Source organism: Lagenorhynchus albirostris, chromosome 16, assembly GCF_949774975.1.
Source record: "Lagenorhynchus albirostris chromosome 16, mLagAlb1.1, whole genome shotgun sequence".
NCBI lineage: Eukaryota > Metazoa > Chordata > Mammalia > Artiodactyla > Delphinidae > Lagenorhynchus > Lagenorhynchus albirostris.
The window spans coordinates 78,087,972-78,102,512 of NC_083110.1; the positions used below are offsets into that span (position 1 = coordinate 78,087,972).

A 14,541-nucleotide genomic window follows, 5' to 3' on the forward strand; every position below is an offset into this window, starting at 1 on the left:
GGCCTGTGACTTTGCTTAGAATAAAACAGCTACAGAGTTTAAGCACAGATCTATTAGCAGAGTATCGTGGTGGTCCAAGCATGCGTGACTTACTGTGTAATTTCGGATGAGGGAGACATCAGTGCCATCTTGCAGATAGTGGGTTTCTGTGAAACCGCTGGCAATGAGGCCTCTGTGGAGAAATAAAAACAACATAAAAGATGAGCGTAGAGTCGCAGTGATGTGTGGCTTGCGGATGTCTAGGCTGTAGCGTGGCATGGATCTGATTCCCTCCTTATTTTATAGATGACCTGCTGAGGCTCCCGTAGGGCCTTCACCTGTTCAGGTTACCCAGGGAGAGCCAGGATGAGACTCAGGCAGGTGAGATTCAGATGCATGTGCTTTGAACAGTGGCCCCCAGAGTCCACGTGGTGCTCTCCTCACCCGCTCCCGCCTCGTGCCTCCAACACACACAGGTGTGTGTGTACACGTGCACATGCACACACGTGCACACACCCTGCTACGAACAGCACACGCAGATTTCTGAGTTGGGAGAACCACCCTTCTGGAAGTCACAAGGCCCCACTAGCTAGAATCAGCAGATAAGCTACCCGCTGGAAAAATAATTTTGGACCCACAATATTGGCCCTGCTAGTTCTCCTGCAGGTGAGGGAGCCAGCTGTCAATATTAGAATGTCAAAGGATAGTTTAAAACAACGAGGGGTTTCCCTGGTGGCACAGTGGTTAAGAATCCACCTGCCAATGCAGGGGACACGGGTTCGAGCCCTGGTCCGGGAAGATCCCATGTGCTGCGGAGCAACTAAGCCCATGCACCACAACTACTGAGCCTGGGCTCTAGAGCCCGTGAACCGCAACTACTGAGCCTGTGAGCCACAACTACTGAGCCTGTGCGCCTAGAGCCGTGCTCCGCAACAAGAGAGGGCCCCGCTTGCCGCAACTAGAGAAAGCCCACACGCAGCAACAAAGACCCAACGCAGCCAAAAATAAATAAATAAAATAAATAAATTTATTTAAATAAAACAACAATGAAATGTTAGAAACAGTGCTGTAGGAGGTGAGGAAAAATGATTTTGGACACGTGGAAATACTGAATTTCTAAGATGACTTGGTAGAGAAGCAACACCTCTATTTACCCTAACTAAAATTGCGTGCAATCTACTACATCTTCACTGATGGTAGCAAAGCCTGAGTTTGTTTAGGTTTTAGACTACTTTGTGATTTCTGCTGTCACATGCACATTCTATCCTTCTCAACATCACTGCAACAAGTATTTCCTGTGTACCGACTACTACGTGCTGGGTGCTATACCAGCTGCTGGGATATAAAGATAAATAAGGACACTGCCTGGTGAGGTGACAGACAAAACATAATCCAGTGAGGGGAGGGCTGTCACAGAGGCAGGAACAGAGTCTTACTGGGTGAAAGGACGCACAGCAGGTGGAGGGTAGTGAAAAGGGGAGGCTCTAGAGAGAACGCAGGGGGAGTCAGCCAGGCAAAGGAGGGCTGGGAGAAGGGGATTCCAGACAGAGGATGGCAAGGCCAGGAGACCCAAGGGTCTGGAAGCTGGGGAGCCAGGTTGGTGGGAAGCAGGGAAGAGCTCTAAACATCTCTGGATTTTATCTGTCTGGGCAATAACGAGTCGAGAGTTGTTTTAAATACTGGACGTTGCAGGAGGTGCAGCACGCAACCATGATGCTGTCTGCCCTTCCTGCCCAGGGAATGCACTTTGCACCACTAGGTTCTGCTGGGGTCGCTCCACCCCCAGTCCCGAGATGGGTGTGGGACCCAAGCTAACCAATCTCTAAGCTTCCCTGCAGCCTGCCTGGAGCTAGGGCTTCTGGAGAAGAGGTCTTTCCTCTTTGTTCTCAAAGCTACACACAAATGCACTCAGGGCCTCCTTCGGCCTGGCCCCGGCTGCAGGAGGATGCTGCCCCGGGGAAAACCCAGCCATCACCAGCTGCGACAAAGGACAGAAAAGAGGAAATCTTCCAGCTGCCTTGGGGGCCCACTTTGCCTCTCCTTTTCCTCAAGAACCCCCTCTCTTTTGCTTCAGCTGGTTCCAGTTGGGTTTTGCAACCAGAGTCCTGATAAATGTGGAAGGGAAGAAATCAAAGTGGCAACGCTGCAAATGTAACAGATGAGAGAGCGTTTCTTACAAAGTCAGATTTCTCAGACCCTCCCCCAGCCGAGTCCAGAACTGAGAGTCACCTCCCCGTTTTATATGGGTTTCGATTTATTTAGGACATGCCTGGTTTAAATCAGTTAGACCCTCACAGCGGGTCTGAGTCGCACTCTACTTAACAGCGAATGTTTGAGAAGACAGTGCCAGAAATCTAAAAGGCAGGCAGCCTCTCACACTCACTGACAAAGCTCACAGACCCTTCCGCACCCCTCACTTTTCCCTCTGCTCAGGAGGAGATAAATCTGGCTGGAGGAGGTTAACCTCCCTTCGGCTTTTGGCCTCAAATTCCCATCTCCTAAGCGTCCCTCCTCGGGGTGCCACAGGGCCCCCGGGGCAGGCTCGCTGCCAGCAGCCCTGCCTGGAGGTCAGAAGCAGAGGAAGGAGGGCGGGCAGGGGGGGTGATGGGGGTTTGGAGAAGGAGCTGGTGGTCGTGCTTCACGTGGCCGAGAGCTTCAGGAAGGGGTAGGAGGCTGGCGACCTTGCCGGGGCAGCTGCAGCGGTGGGCCCAGGAGGTGGGGACAGGGGAGATCATGGACATTTTCCAGAGGGTGGTTCTAAAGGGGAGCAGAGAGATGGGGTGTGAAGAGGCGAGGGGGTCATCTAAAGGGACAGGCTGGAGAGATGGGGGCAGAGAGGGGCAGGGGGCAGAGCTGCAGAGCAACAGATGGCCGGTGCCCAGAGCACAGGTGACAGCGAGGACAGAAGCCATCGCCTGAGTGAGGTGGGACCCGTCAAGGCCTAACGGTTTTGGTGAAAGAGGGAGCTTAGTAAGCTTCAAGATCACAGAGAAAGGCGAAAAGGAAAATTTAATATAATTGAAATTATGATTACTTATTAATGCTTTACTATTCAATAATCATTTTATTTTACTTATCTCTTATGAATAATTTAGTAATTCTGTTCCTAACAATGTTGGATCCTCCTTTTGGACAAATCAAGGTATATGAATGTACTTAATACTAAGAACCGTAGCACGAAGAGGAGGAATTTGTAGACCAAAGACAGAGAATTGCAAGGCTTTCTAACTGAAAGATGGATGTCCGAGAAGATGATTCCCTTCACAGAGGAGAAACACGGAAAATCCGTCTGGAAAGCCGGAGATGTGGGAGGATGAACATTTGGTAGACTGCAGTCAGCGAGCTGGTGGACACCAAGAATGTGGGGCTTTAATAGCAGTAAAATGAATGATGAGGTTTTAAAATGTCACTCAGTCCAGTAAGACAAAGACCCATGAATATTTCTGCCTAAGGAGCCCCACTGTTTTTCATTGTGTCCAAATGCCACTTAAACAGAAGTACAAGCACCCTCATACTTTGAGCTCTAGCGAGTTCTTCAGTCCTATCCTATGTCTCCTTTTATTGACAGAGGTTGAAATGGGGGCTCCTGAGGACAGCCTGAGAGTGTCCCCCTACAGCTAAGACACTGAAGGACACACCCCTTTTTGAGTTTTCCTCAGAGTCTGGAAAAGAAACGCTGACACAGCACAGACACACTGACACCACTGTGAGTGGCACATCTTCCCACACGGAGCCCAGACGGGGGCTGATGCTCCGTGAGGACGGAGGCTCGGCCTTTCCCACAGCAGCCCCAAGACAGAGAGCTCAGAAAATCCAGAGCTTTCTCAAGCCTCAGTTTCCCACGAGGGACTGGAACAGGAGACGGAGGGAAGCCACGTGGCCTGGCCTCTGAGGCCGACGCTCCGTCCCGTGGGTCTGGGAACTGGGACTTGGACATCCCCACACTGCTATCAGAACCCATCCCCTCTCGACTCCGATTTCGTCTCAGTGCCAGGCGGTCCACCGCATGTTTCCCTTAGGCTGTGAAGAGCCCAGGGCGGTGACAGTGTCCAGGTCCCACGCTGGGGTCATACCACTGCCCCGCTGAAAACCCTCGAACGGCTCCCCATCCCACTTGGATACAATCCCAACGCCTTCCACCACCTCCCAAGTGCTCTCAACCTCACCGTCCTAGTGCATGACGCCTACCGTCCTTGTGGCTCGTTCTCCCCCAGCCAACACGCCTTCTGCCTCGTTCTAGAACATTCCATACCCTCTCCCCCTTAGGGCCTTTGCATTTGCTCTGCCTTGTGCCTGGACCATCCTCCAGCTGGCTCTTTTCCATCCTACAGGTATGAGTTTAAACATCTTTGCAGAGGGCCCTTTCCAGGTCATCTGATCTCAGTAGCCTCCACCACCAGCATTCTCCACATCACAGACCCCCTTCGGTTTCCTAGTTTGTTTATTCACCTGTTTATTTATTCGTCTATATCCCCTCAAGCATTTAAGCCAAAAGAAGGCTCTGTGCTCACTGTGACCCCACGCCCAGCCCAGGCACTGTGATAAGCCCCTTATACGTATTGCTGGGTTCTGGCTCTGTGGGTTAGCTGCTAATTTTATCCCAACTTCAAAAGGATGCCGAGAGACAGGGAGGTGAGCTGACCTGCCCAAGGTCACACTGCATACGGTAGCATCCAGGTGGTTTTGCTTCAGAACTTGCTCTCTTACTGTGTGGCGCTGCCTTTGGGGGCTGGCCAAGGATAACTGCTGAGTGCCTGCTATAGGCGCTGCACCAGGTGCTGGATAAATACATGCTGAGCGGGATAACGGATGGATGGGTGGGTGGGTGGGTGGATGGGTGGACGCATGGATGACTGGATTTGAGGGGACTGCTACAGGCACACTCTCCCTTTGTCTAGGGCTATCCCCTCCCAAACCCGGTAACACGTGACTCACATCCCTCTTAGGTACCATGACCTGCCGAGGAGCCATGGCTGAAACTGGGAAGGCACGCAGTCAACGTTTTCTGAGATGCGTGTCTAATTTAAAAGGGGCCGGAAGTCAAAGTTCCCTCGAGAAAGCTGAGAAAGGTGGGTGGACAATGGCCATATTGGAAATGTGACAGCAGTGGACCTATTTCCCTTAGGTTTCCCCAAGGAGAAAATCCAATTACATGGATTCTGTATGTCAGCAAATGGAGACGGAAGATGAATGCATAATTTCATGAGAACATTCTTTTTCTCTGCTTATTAGATTAGCTGATCTAACGAGGCATTCTGTTCCTCTCTAGGCCAGAAAATAAAATGCCAGGAATTGATTTTGCTGTTTTCCATTTGTTTTCTGTTGCAAGTGACACCTCAATATTCTCTCATTTCACCAACATTTATTGTGTGGGACATTGGGTATAAGACCCCAAGAGCTCACCATCGAGGGGAGGACAGACCCAGAGAGTGATCAGAGCCCCGTGACAGAGATACACCCAAAGCACTGTGGGAGTTCAAGGAAAGGCTTCTAACCCCGGGGAGGTGGTATCCAAGTGAGTCGTGCAAGATGGGGAAGAAGGAGTCAGGCTGAGAGGGGCTTAGTGAGGTGGGGAGGCGGGGAAGAAAGAAGAAGAGAGCATTCCAGAAAAAGTTACTACATCCTCAAAGGCATGGAGGCATGGAGGGTACAGGAACAGCATGCTACTGAGGGATGGGCACAGGGGATGTAAAACTCTATGGTGTTTCAAGTTGTTGAGGTGCAGGGTTTCAGGCGGGGAGACGTGCTGCTGTTCAGATCGGCAGGTTGGGGACAGGAGTCACTGACTTTATCGCGCGATGGGAAACCATGGCAGTGACCTGAGCAGATGAAATCTTTGGAGCTAAAGGCCCCTCTGACGGTCGTGTAGATAAGGCTCTGAGGGAGAAAAGACAAACAGGCAGTGGGAAGGTTAATTAGGAGGCTGGTGTGAGCATAAAAACAAAGGGTCAGACCAGGACAGGAGCCTTTGGGATGGGAAATTCAGGAGATGGGCAGAGCTAGGAACCTCAGCTGTCAACTGAGATGGGTAATTCCTAAAGGAGGGAAAGAAGAGGGTGAGTTCAGCCTTGGCCGTGTTGAGTGTGAGGGGCCTGAGCCCAGTCTTTTAGATATTCCAGCAAGCAGCCGACTCTGTGAACCTAAGGTGTAGGAAGGGGCTTGGAGGGAAGACAAAGATGCAGACGCTCATTTTATGGCTGAGTGATATTCCATTGTATACATGTGCCACATCTTTATCCATTCATCCGATGATGGACACTTAGGTTGTTTCCATCTCCTGGCTATTGTAAATAGAGCTGCAATGAAACGAAACTGAGTTATCCGTAGTGAGGTGGATGGACCTAGAGTCTGTCATACAGAGTGAAGTAAGTCAGAAAGAGAAAGACAAATACCGTATGCTAACACATATATATGGAATTTAAGGGAAAAAAAAGTCATGAAGAACCTAGAGGTAAGACGGGAGTAAAGACACAGACCTACTAGAGAATGGACTTGAGGATATGGGGAGGGGGAAGGGTAAGCTGGGACAAAGCGAGAGAGTGGCATGGACATACATACACTACGAAACGTAAAAAATAGATAGCTAGTGGGAAGCAGCCGCACAGCCCAGGGAGATCAGCTCGGTGCTTTGTGACCGCCTGGAGGGGTGGGATAGGGAGGGTGGGAGCGGGGGAGACGCAAGAGGGATGAGATATGGGAACATATGTATATGTATAACTGATTCACTTTGTTATAAAGCAGAAACTAACACACCATTGTAAAGCAATTATACCCCAATAAAGGTGTTAAAAAAAAAAGATGCAGACGCTCAGACAGCACACGCTTGCTTTACGTGAGGACGAGTAAAATCTTTTCCTTTCCAGTCGACGATTGTGTTTTCTGATTTCAAAGTCTTTGGATGGATAGGGCTTAAAATGATCATTCAGAATTTACACTGAAACACTATGATGTAGATACCGTACCTCCTTATAAAACCTGTTGCATTTCTGAAATGATTTCAGTATCGAAATAAGAACCATTATGCCCCCAACTGCTTCTTTTAGAACAATGTTGAAATGATCCTACTCTAAATTTACCATTGTGTAATTTAGTTATATTGTTAAATGAGGTGGATTTCACCAAAATGACATAGTTTATTCCCCAAAGCACAGGAAAGCAGGAAAAAATACCTGCTCAGTTTTACATCTGGAAGGGAGCCCTTTCTCTACCCCACCTTTGGAATGAGTTAACTATCGCTCTCTTGTGCTCTGCCAAGGTTCTATTACAGAATTTCCCCGGTTCTGTTCTGTTTCTTGTTGGCTTGTGTTCGCCCACGTTGGGTTGAGCTAAGGGGCAAAAGCTACCTCCCTAAGCCCAGCATGATGCCTAGCTCACGGTAAACGCTTAACCCATACACAGAGGGCACAGACTGAATCGTTATCACAGAAAAGCAACTCAGTTTGGATAGAATGTATTCAAACTAATTGGATCAATGAAAAATTGAAAGAAATTGCTTTCATTTTTAAAATTTCTTACTTCTCTTTTTGGTTTGAAATTGTGGTCACCGATCGTGGAGGGGGTGTGGGGGGTGTGGATAATCACATTCACTTCCTTGTTATTTCGAGAGTTCCCAGTGCTGTCAGGACCACCCTGACAACTTGACCTCAACGTTAGAACTGCTTAAATGAGAGAAACAGGGAAAGGAAAGCTTAAAGGTTGGCATCAATGACCTAGAATCTGAAAATCTCAGTGACGACATGTCACCTTTCTCCCATTATTTCTTTGAAGACTATGCGTATGGTTTGCGGGTTTAATTATTCTATGCAGCATATTCAAGCAAAAGCATCATAAGACAGCTCTTGTTTGTCAGTTAACATCAGAAGGCACTTCAGATACTCTCTGCAATTAAATCACACAAACACTGGAGGCTTCAGTGACCTTCCTAGCGAAACCCATTTGGTGTTCAAAGGATCCAACCCAGTTTTCTGCTGAAGATTTACTCCACCGCAAGTTATTATTCCACAAATTACAAAATCATTCATATATAAATTTGGGTAATGGTTTTCTTTTATGAGAATTTGGAAGTACAGCTACAAAGACTTTCACATGAGGGATAAACTGCTTGCAGCGTTAATAAAACGCAGCGCACAATAAAAATCATAATTAAAAATCATGATCAGGATTTTCCCAGTTACTAAAAAGAATATCCTTTATTGAAAATTATCTATTCCTCAACCAGAGCTAAGTAAAGATAGAGAAAAGATTGAGGAAAAAAGCCAATATGTACCCAGACCGGATTCTGGATTCTTTCATACTCTGGAAGAACTCACTCTGTTTTTTAGTGAAAACGCTAGCCTGGTTAGAATCATGGGACTCTGATATCATTGGATGTCATTGGATCTTCTGGACTGTTTTATGGAGAGATCAGACAACTGAATAATTCCCTATAAAGACAGTGCATTGAGGTATGAAATGATAGGAAGGAAGTGGAAACTAAGAAAAAGAATCAGAGATCTGGTATTTTCTACATCTGAGCTTTGGTTGAATCTCTTTCAGAATGTGGTTTTCGCAAATATTTATGATTTTTGTTTTCCTCGTGGGAAGAGTCATCATAACCTGTTAAATAACTTATGCCCTGGGTTCTTGATTTGGGGAGTGAAAGCAAAGCACCACCGCATCGCCATCCCCATCTTGTCACCTTCATCAGCTTGTCCACCTCCCTCCAGCTCCTGCCTTCTGTTGGATCAGAGTGTGTCGGGCCCTGGGCCACCTGCTTGTCAACTGCACTTTCTTACTCTTTCTTGGCAGAGACGCCGTGTGGTAGGGACTGTTATCAACTGCCTAACCAGGAAGAGGAAAACACTCAGAGAAGTGAAGTGATTTGTCCAAAGCCGCATAGCCGTGCTGGCAGAGACTGAACTTGTCTCTCTTGGCTCCAAAGCCAGCCTCATCCTAACCACTGGTCAACACTGCCTTGCCAGGAAGACATGATTCTGAAGGTCTGAAAAAAAAGCAGCAGCAAATCATATTCCCTCTTTTTCTGAAATCATTTTTCCCACAATGCTAATGGGGCTTATGCTGTTTCTCTTAGCACTCAATTCAATTTAGCTATAAAATTCAAATTATTTTTGGTTACGATTTCAGCATTTTGGGATCCCAACAATTTAGGGATCTGTACATCTGTACAAACAATGAAGCATTTACATTTGGTTTTCTTTTGTTATTTTCCATTTACTAAGAGACTCAAAATGATCAAAACAACTTTTTTTTCCTGGAATTAAAAAAAAAAAGTTCCCTTTCTCCAGCTCTTTCTCATTTAGTTTCACAAACCATAATAAATAAAACTGTTGATACAGCATTTTAGAAACTGTAGGGGACAATTACGTTTCCTGCAAAATAATTTCTTACTATACTGCTTCCATTTTAAGTCACAAGTACACAGAATTTTGGATCCAGTCCTGTGGCACTGACACTGAAATATGTTGCTATTCCTGACATTTCCGACTATTCAGATGACCCTCTCCATTCATGAAGTGAACAGATTACATATGCCACTGTGGACAGTTTTAGACTCTGTGGAAATCTCTTTAAGAACAGCAGGGCTGATGTGCCAACTGCGTTTTCCAGCTGGAAGATGAAAGCACGTGAAAAATGGTGGGTTCCTGCCTTTATAGCTCCACAGCTGTCATTCTACATGGGCCTAAAGCTTTGGGCTACTTTTCCCCCTCTTAAATGACCATCTGTGGTTCGAGGGTCTTTCGCCTGTGGGCTTACAACTGTTCTAGGCTGTTTTCTTGGGGGGCTGTGCCGCGTGGCTTTGGGTATCTTAGTTCCCCGACCAGGGATCGAACCCGCCACAGCAGTGAAAGCGCCGAGTCTTAATCACTGGACCGCCAGGGAATTCCCTGTTCTAGGCTGTTCTTGATGTGATAAGACTGTCTTCATAGTATGAGATCAAGCTTAATTAACGTAAGTTTTAGAAAAATAGGGCTGTAAAACAGGAAAAGTTGAAAACCCAGTAAACTATTATTTCCAAAGGTAAATAGAGCCCCACACCCACTTCTCTCAGAAAGGATTGCAAAAATAGATTCTGTAGGTTAGCTTCCACTGTGTTCTTCAAACATCACCGCCAACATAGGCAAAACAGCCGTTCTTTTTAGGCTTTAGAACTTTCCTCTTCCTTTCAAAAAATACCAGTTGGCTGTAATAGCAGCAGCAGTAGATAATATTTGTTTGAACCCTTTACTAAGCAAAAGCACTTTATAGGCATTGTTTTATTTAACTTTTACAACAGCCATAGTCGGCAGATGCCTGTTTGGAGATGAGGAACTTAGGCTCAGAGAGGTTAAGTGACTCATCCATGGTTGCACAGATAGTACTGTATAGATTATCCGATTTTGCCGTCCAAGCTCTTCCTGCCACACTTACACACTTGCCTTTTGTGCTCATCTCCCCTTAAATAGACACTGTATTTAATATGCCAATACCTGACTTTGAAAACAATTAGAAATTGTAGCTTGGCTTGGGTGGGTCTGTCCATTTCCCATTTATTGCCATGGGCTCCAAATGGAAAGGCACAGTTAGGAATGATATGCATCAGGATTCTGTTCACCTCTAGTCGGAGGAATAATCACGTAAGTGTGGTGATTTTATGTGTACTGGTGTAGGGAAGGTTGACACTATTCCATAGAGAGGTGTATGAAAATGTCAGTAGTGCAGGTAAATGAAGAATCAAGCCTATTTATATTTACTCACTGGTGCTAACCATCATTGGAAAATAATCAAGTAAGTTTGACACCAGAAGCCGAGGCAACTTTATTCATTTCCTAGTTGCCCATCTTGCCCTCCACAGAGGTGGTATTTACGAGCTGCTGCTCACCAACCCCCGTTTGGTCCACATTGTGCAGAGACATGTTACAACCAGTGGTTCTTTAAATCTTTACAATAACAATGTGAGGTTGGCATTCTGGCCATTTTACGGATGTAGAAACTGAGGCTCAGAGGTGTTAGGACATTTGCCCAAGATCACAGAGCTACCAAGTGGCAAGAGACTGAGGCTGTTAGGTGCTAACATACGTTACACCCAGTCTGTGGCCATCACTTGTACGTGGAAAGACATGCTTCCCTCCCCTCCAACAAAACCCTTGATTGATTATTCAAAGGACTGCTTTTACCGAATTGAATAACTCAATGGAGGGCACAGAGGGACTGAGGCTGAGAGAAGAGTCTCCCCTGGGCTCAGTGCTACAAGGTTCGGGGGGGGGGTGTTCCTTAATCACTTTTGGGGCTCTAGCCTCTAAGGCAGTTCCCGGCTCCGCAAAGGCTTTCAGCCAATATCTGTGGAATGCTTGGGCTGATGATATATTTCCAAGTAATAAAAATTTGAAGGTAGACAAATCTACCTTCAAAATACACCTTTGGCAGCAGAGAATCAACAGTGGTTGAGGGCAAATCTGGTTCTGCCATTTTCTTCTCTTGTGACCTTGGGCATAAAATTTGACCTTGTGTTATTGGAGTTTCCTCATCTAAAATGGGAATAATAGGACATCCTCGTAGGGTTGTTGTGAAGGTAATATACATTAAACGCCTATAGCCATGTGCTCAATGAATGTAAGCAATGCTTATTTTTAGTAAGCTGGTCAGCTTCTACCAGTCTCCCCGCCCATCTCCCTGGTCCAAGTCACCATCTCCCACACCCGCCCTTCTGTGATGGCCTGTATGCCAGCCTCCTGTTTTTACCCTTACCCCGTTCCCATCCAGATTTCACACGAGCCAGACCGTCAAGTTTTTAAAATAAAAATCAGATCGCATCACTCTCTCACCTAAAATCATGCCCTGCTTCTTCCAGATCCCAGAATCAATTTTAACTTCCACAGAGTGGACTGCCCCCCTGCCCCCCGGCCCCCAGGTCCAGCTCACTTCACTTAGGCGCTGTTCATTTCTATCCTTCTTCTCTTAGTCTGGAACATTCTTCCCTCTTTCTCTGCCCCGCAAAGACTCCTAGTAGCCCTCACCCTAAATGGCGTTTCCTGGAGCAGCCTTCCCTGCCTGACCCTTTCTGTATCTGGTTCTCCGTTGTCGCCCCTCTTGCAGGATCCTGCTGTTTCTCTGCTCGTCACGTTTACTGCGTATTTGCTCTGTGACTTATTTGAGGTGTGCATCCCCCATTAGGGCAGGGGCCTCATCTGTCTGATCCCCTCTGTATCGTCAGCCCTTAGATTCGGGCCTGAAACACAGGAGATGCTCCATGAAACATTTTTTGAAGGAATGTAAATATCAAGAATGAGAAAAATACATCAAAGGTGCTCAGAGGCAATACTGAGTCATTATGGAATTGCTGCTTTTTTAGGGTATGAGAAAGGGTTTCTTCCTACTCCCGAGACCAAAAACCACCACCACCCCCCAAAACACACACACACACACACACAATCTCACAGATAAAAGATGCTTTGACCCTTAAAAGTTCCGCCACCTAGAACAGATCTGGCCTTTTCTTCATAGCGTGGAACAAATAATATACGTTTTTTTTTTTAAATCTTCAAAGAGCATTTTCTCAATTTGTAGCTTTAAAAAATGTCTAGGGCTTCCCTGGTGGCGCAGTGGTTCAGAGTCCGCCTGCCGATGTGGGGGACGCGGGTTCGTGCCCCGATCCGGGAGGATCCCACATGCCGCGGAGCGGATGGGCCCGTGAGCCGTGGCCGCTGAGCCTGCGCGTCCAGAGCCTGTGCTCCGCAACGGGAGAGGCCACAACGGTGAGAGGCCCGCGTACCGCAAAAAAAAAAAACAAAACAAAAAAGTCAGATTTATTTGGAACCACCAAATCAAAACACCTTTAAATCCTCGGACTCACAGCTTTAAGCCTGAAGAATAAGACGACTGGTCTGCACGGATGGACCTTCGTCATAGCAGCCGATACTTGAGGGGCTTCAGGTGTCACCTGGCATCTTCCACTCGGCCCGAGGCTGGGAGCCCAGCAAGGCTGCAGGTCTGATGACCTGGGAAGCTGTTCTACAGAAAGTTGGATGCACTTCAGCCCATTTTTCTCACCCACATCGTTCAGTGAGGAACTTATTAATTGGTGCTCTGAGGCAGAAGAGGGGACGTTCTTGGCCCCAGCAACAGCCAGCCCGCCAGCTCCTGGGCAGACCTGCAGACCAGCCAGCTGGGCTCTCTTAAACACTGACCTACACTGAACCAAACTCTCAGAACGTGTGTTCGATCAAATGTGTTCCCTTCTGCTTGCTCAAAGAGAGTTCTGCTCTGCAAATTTTCATACCATCAGCCCCAAGAGAGAGAAGCCAGGAGTGACCCAGGGTAGGGAAAAGGACCCTCACTTTTCAAGCTCCCTAAATCTGCCATGGAACTGCTCAGACACCCCTGCTGATGCTAGCAAGTGATGTGCTTGGGTTTAAAAATGGGTGTCTTTTTCCCTTTTTAAAAAGGGCCTCCAGGTGTGAACCTGGGTGTGTGGAGCCCAAGTCACTGACACCACCCCCTTTCCTGCTCTGAGTCTGAGAGAGCCCCAAATGCCATGGATTTCTGCCAGCACGGAGTGGGCACCAATGCCCGTGACAGACCTGTTTAAAAAATACAGATCTTTGGGATTCAGTGAAGGGCTGTAAAATATAAAATTATAAAATGAAATCATAAATCCCATCTGAATTCTAGCTGCTGTATTCTTCACAGGACGTATTCTTCTGTTTTCGTTTAAAAAAACAGAAAAGAAACCACAACAAAAAGTACTGTGATACCCAAGGTGAATATTTCCGTTTGCCAGTATCTGTTTTCTAAATGCTACCTGATCAGCAACTGGGCCTTTTTTCTTTCTTTCTTTCTTTCTTTTTGTATCTGGAAGGGTTCTGCATTTAGACCTGATGCTGTGGAACTTTCAGAGAAGAGGGACCAAAGAACAGACATGGATGACGATGGGCCATTGATGGATTTCTCTCCAGGAGAAAGGCCACACCAATCAACACCCCCACAGCTGGGTGTCTGAACTCTTCACCTCCTCCATGGGGGCCCTGCAAGGGTAAATGGACACTTTTCACAGTGCCTTAATTTCTTATTCAATTGCAACTCCCTAGGTCACAGAAGAGTGTGGCTAATTCTAACAGCTAATTTTCTACAAGTACTTAAGTAGCTTAGTCAGAACGATGGTTGGGATATATAATGTTGCTTTCATTATTCTTAAGATAGGGTGATATGAATGACCTTGTTGATTTAGTTAAGTAACGCAATACCTGGCAAAATTCCACCCTAGGTCATGAAAACCAGAGATCTTTAGTTGGTATCATGGTTTCAAATTGTGAAATTGGTTAAGAACCACGACCTGGGTGATGAATTGGTTCATATTTGATTGAAGCAGTAATCCATTACACTTACGAAATCTGCAGGGCTCACCGGCTATCCAAGAATGTATTCCTTACTTGGAGTGCGTTAAAAAAATAAAAATAAAAAAGCTGCTGGTGTTACAGCAATGACAAACTTTATAGCACTCAGCAAAGAGTTAGGACTTTTTTCTTCTAGATGTAACCTCTCCACTGTGAAGTCTCCCAGATGTCCTGGGTACAGGGCAAAAATGGA

The 14,541-nt window shown here is 46.7% G+C and overlaps 1 protein-coding gene across 1 annotated transcript in view; it reads right to left on the reverse strand.

Annotated features, from left to right (window-relative positions):
• Nucleotides 1–14,541, reverse strand: part of ADAM12 (ADAM metallopeptidase domain 12) — a 389,351-nt gene that overhangs the window by 138,551 nt on the left and 236,259 nt on the right. The window contains exon 4 of the mRNA XM_060125655.1: nt 94–172. Within this exon, the coding sequence (XP_059981638.1) occupies nt 94–172 (79 nt within the window). The remainder of the gene's footprint in view (nt 1–93; nt 173–14,541) is intronic.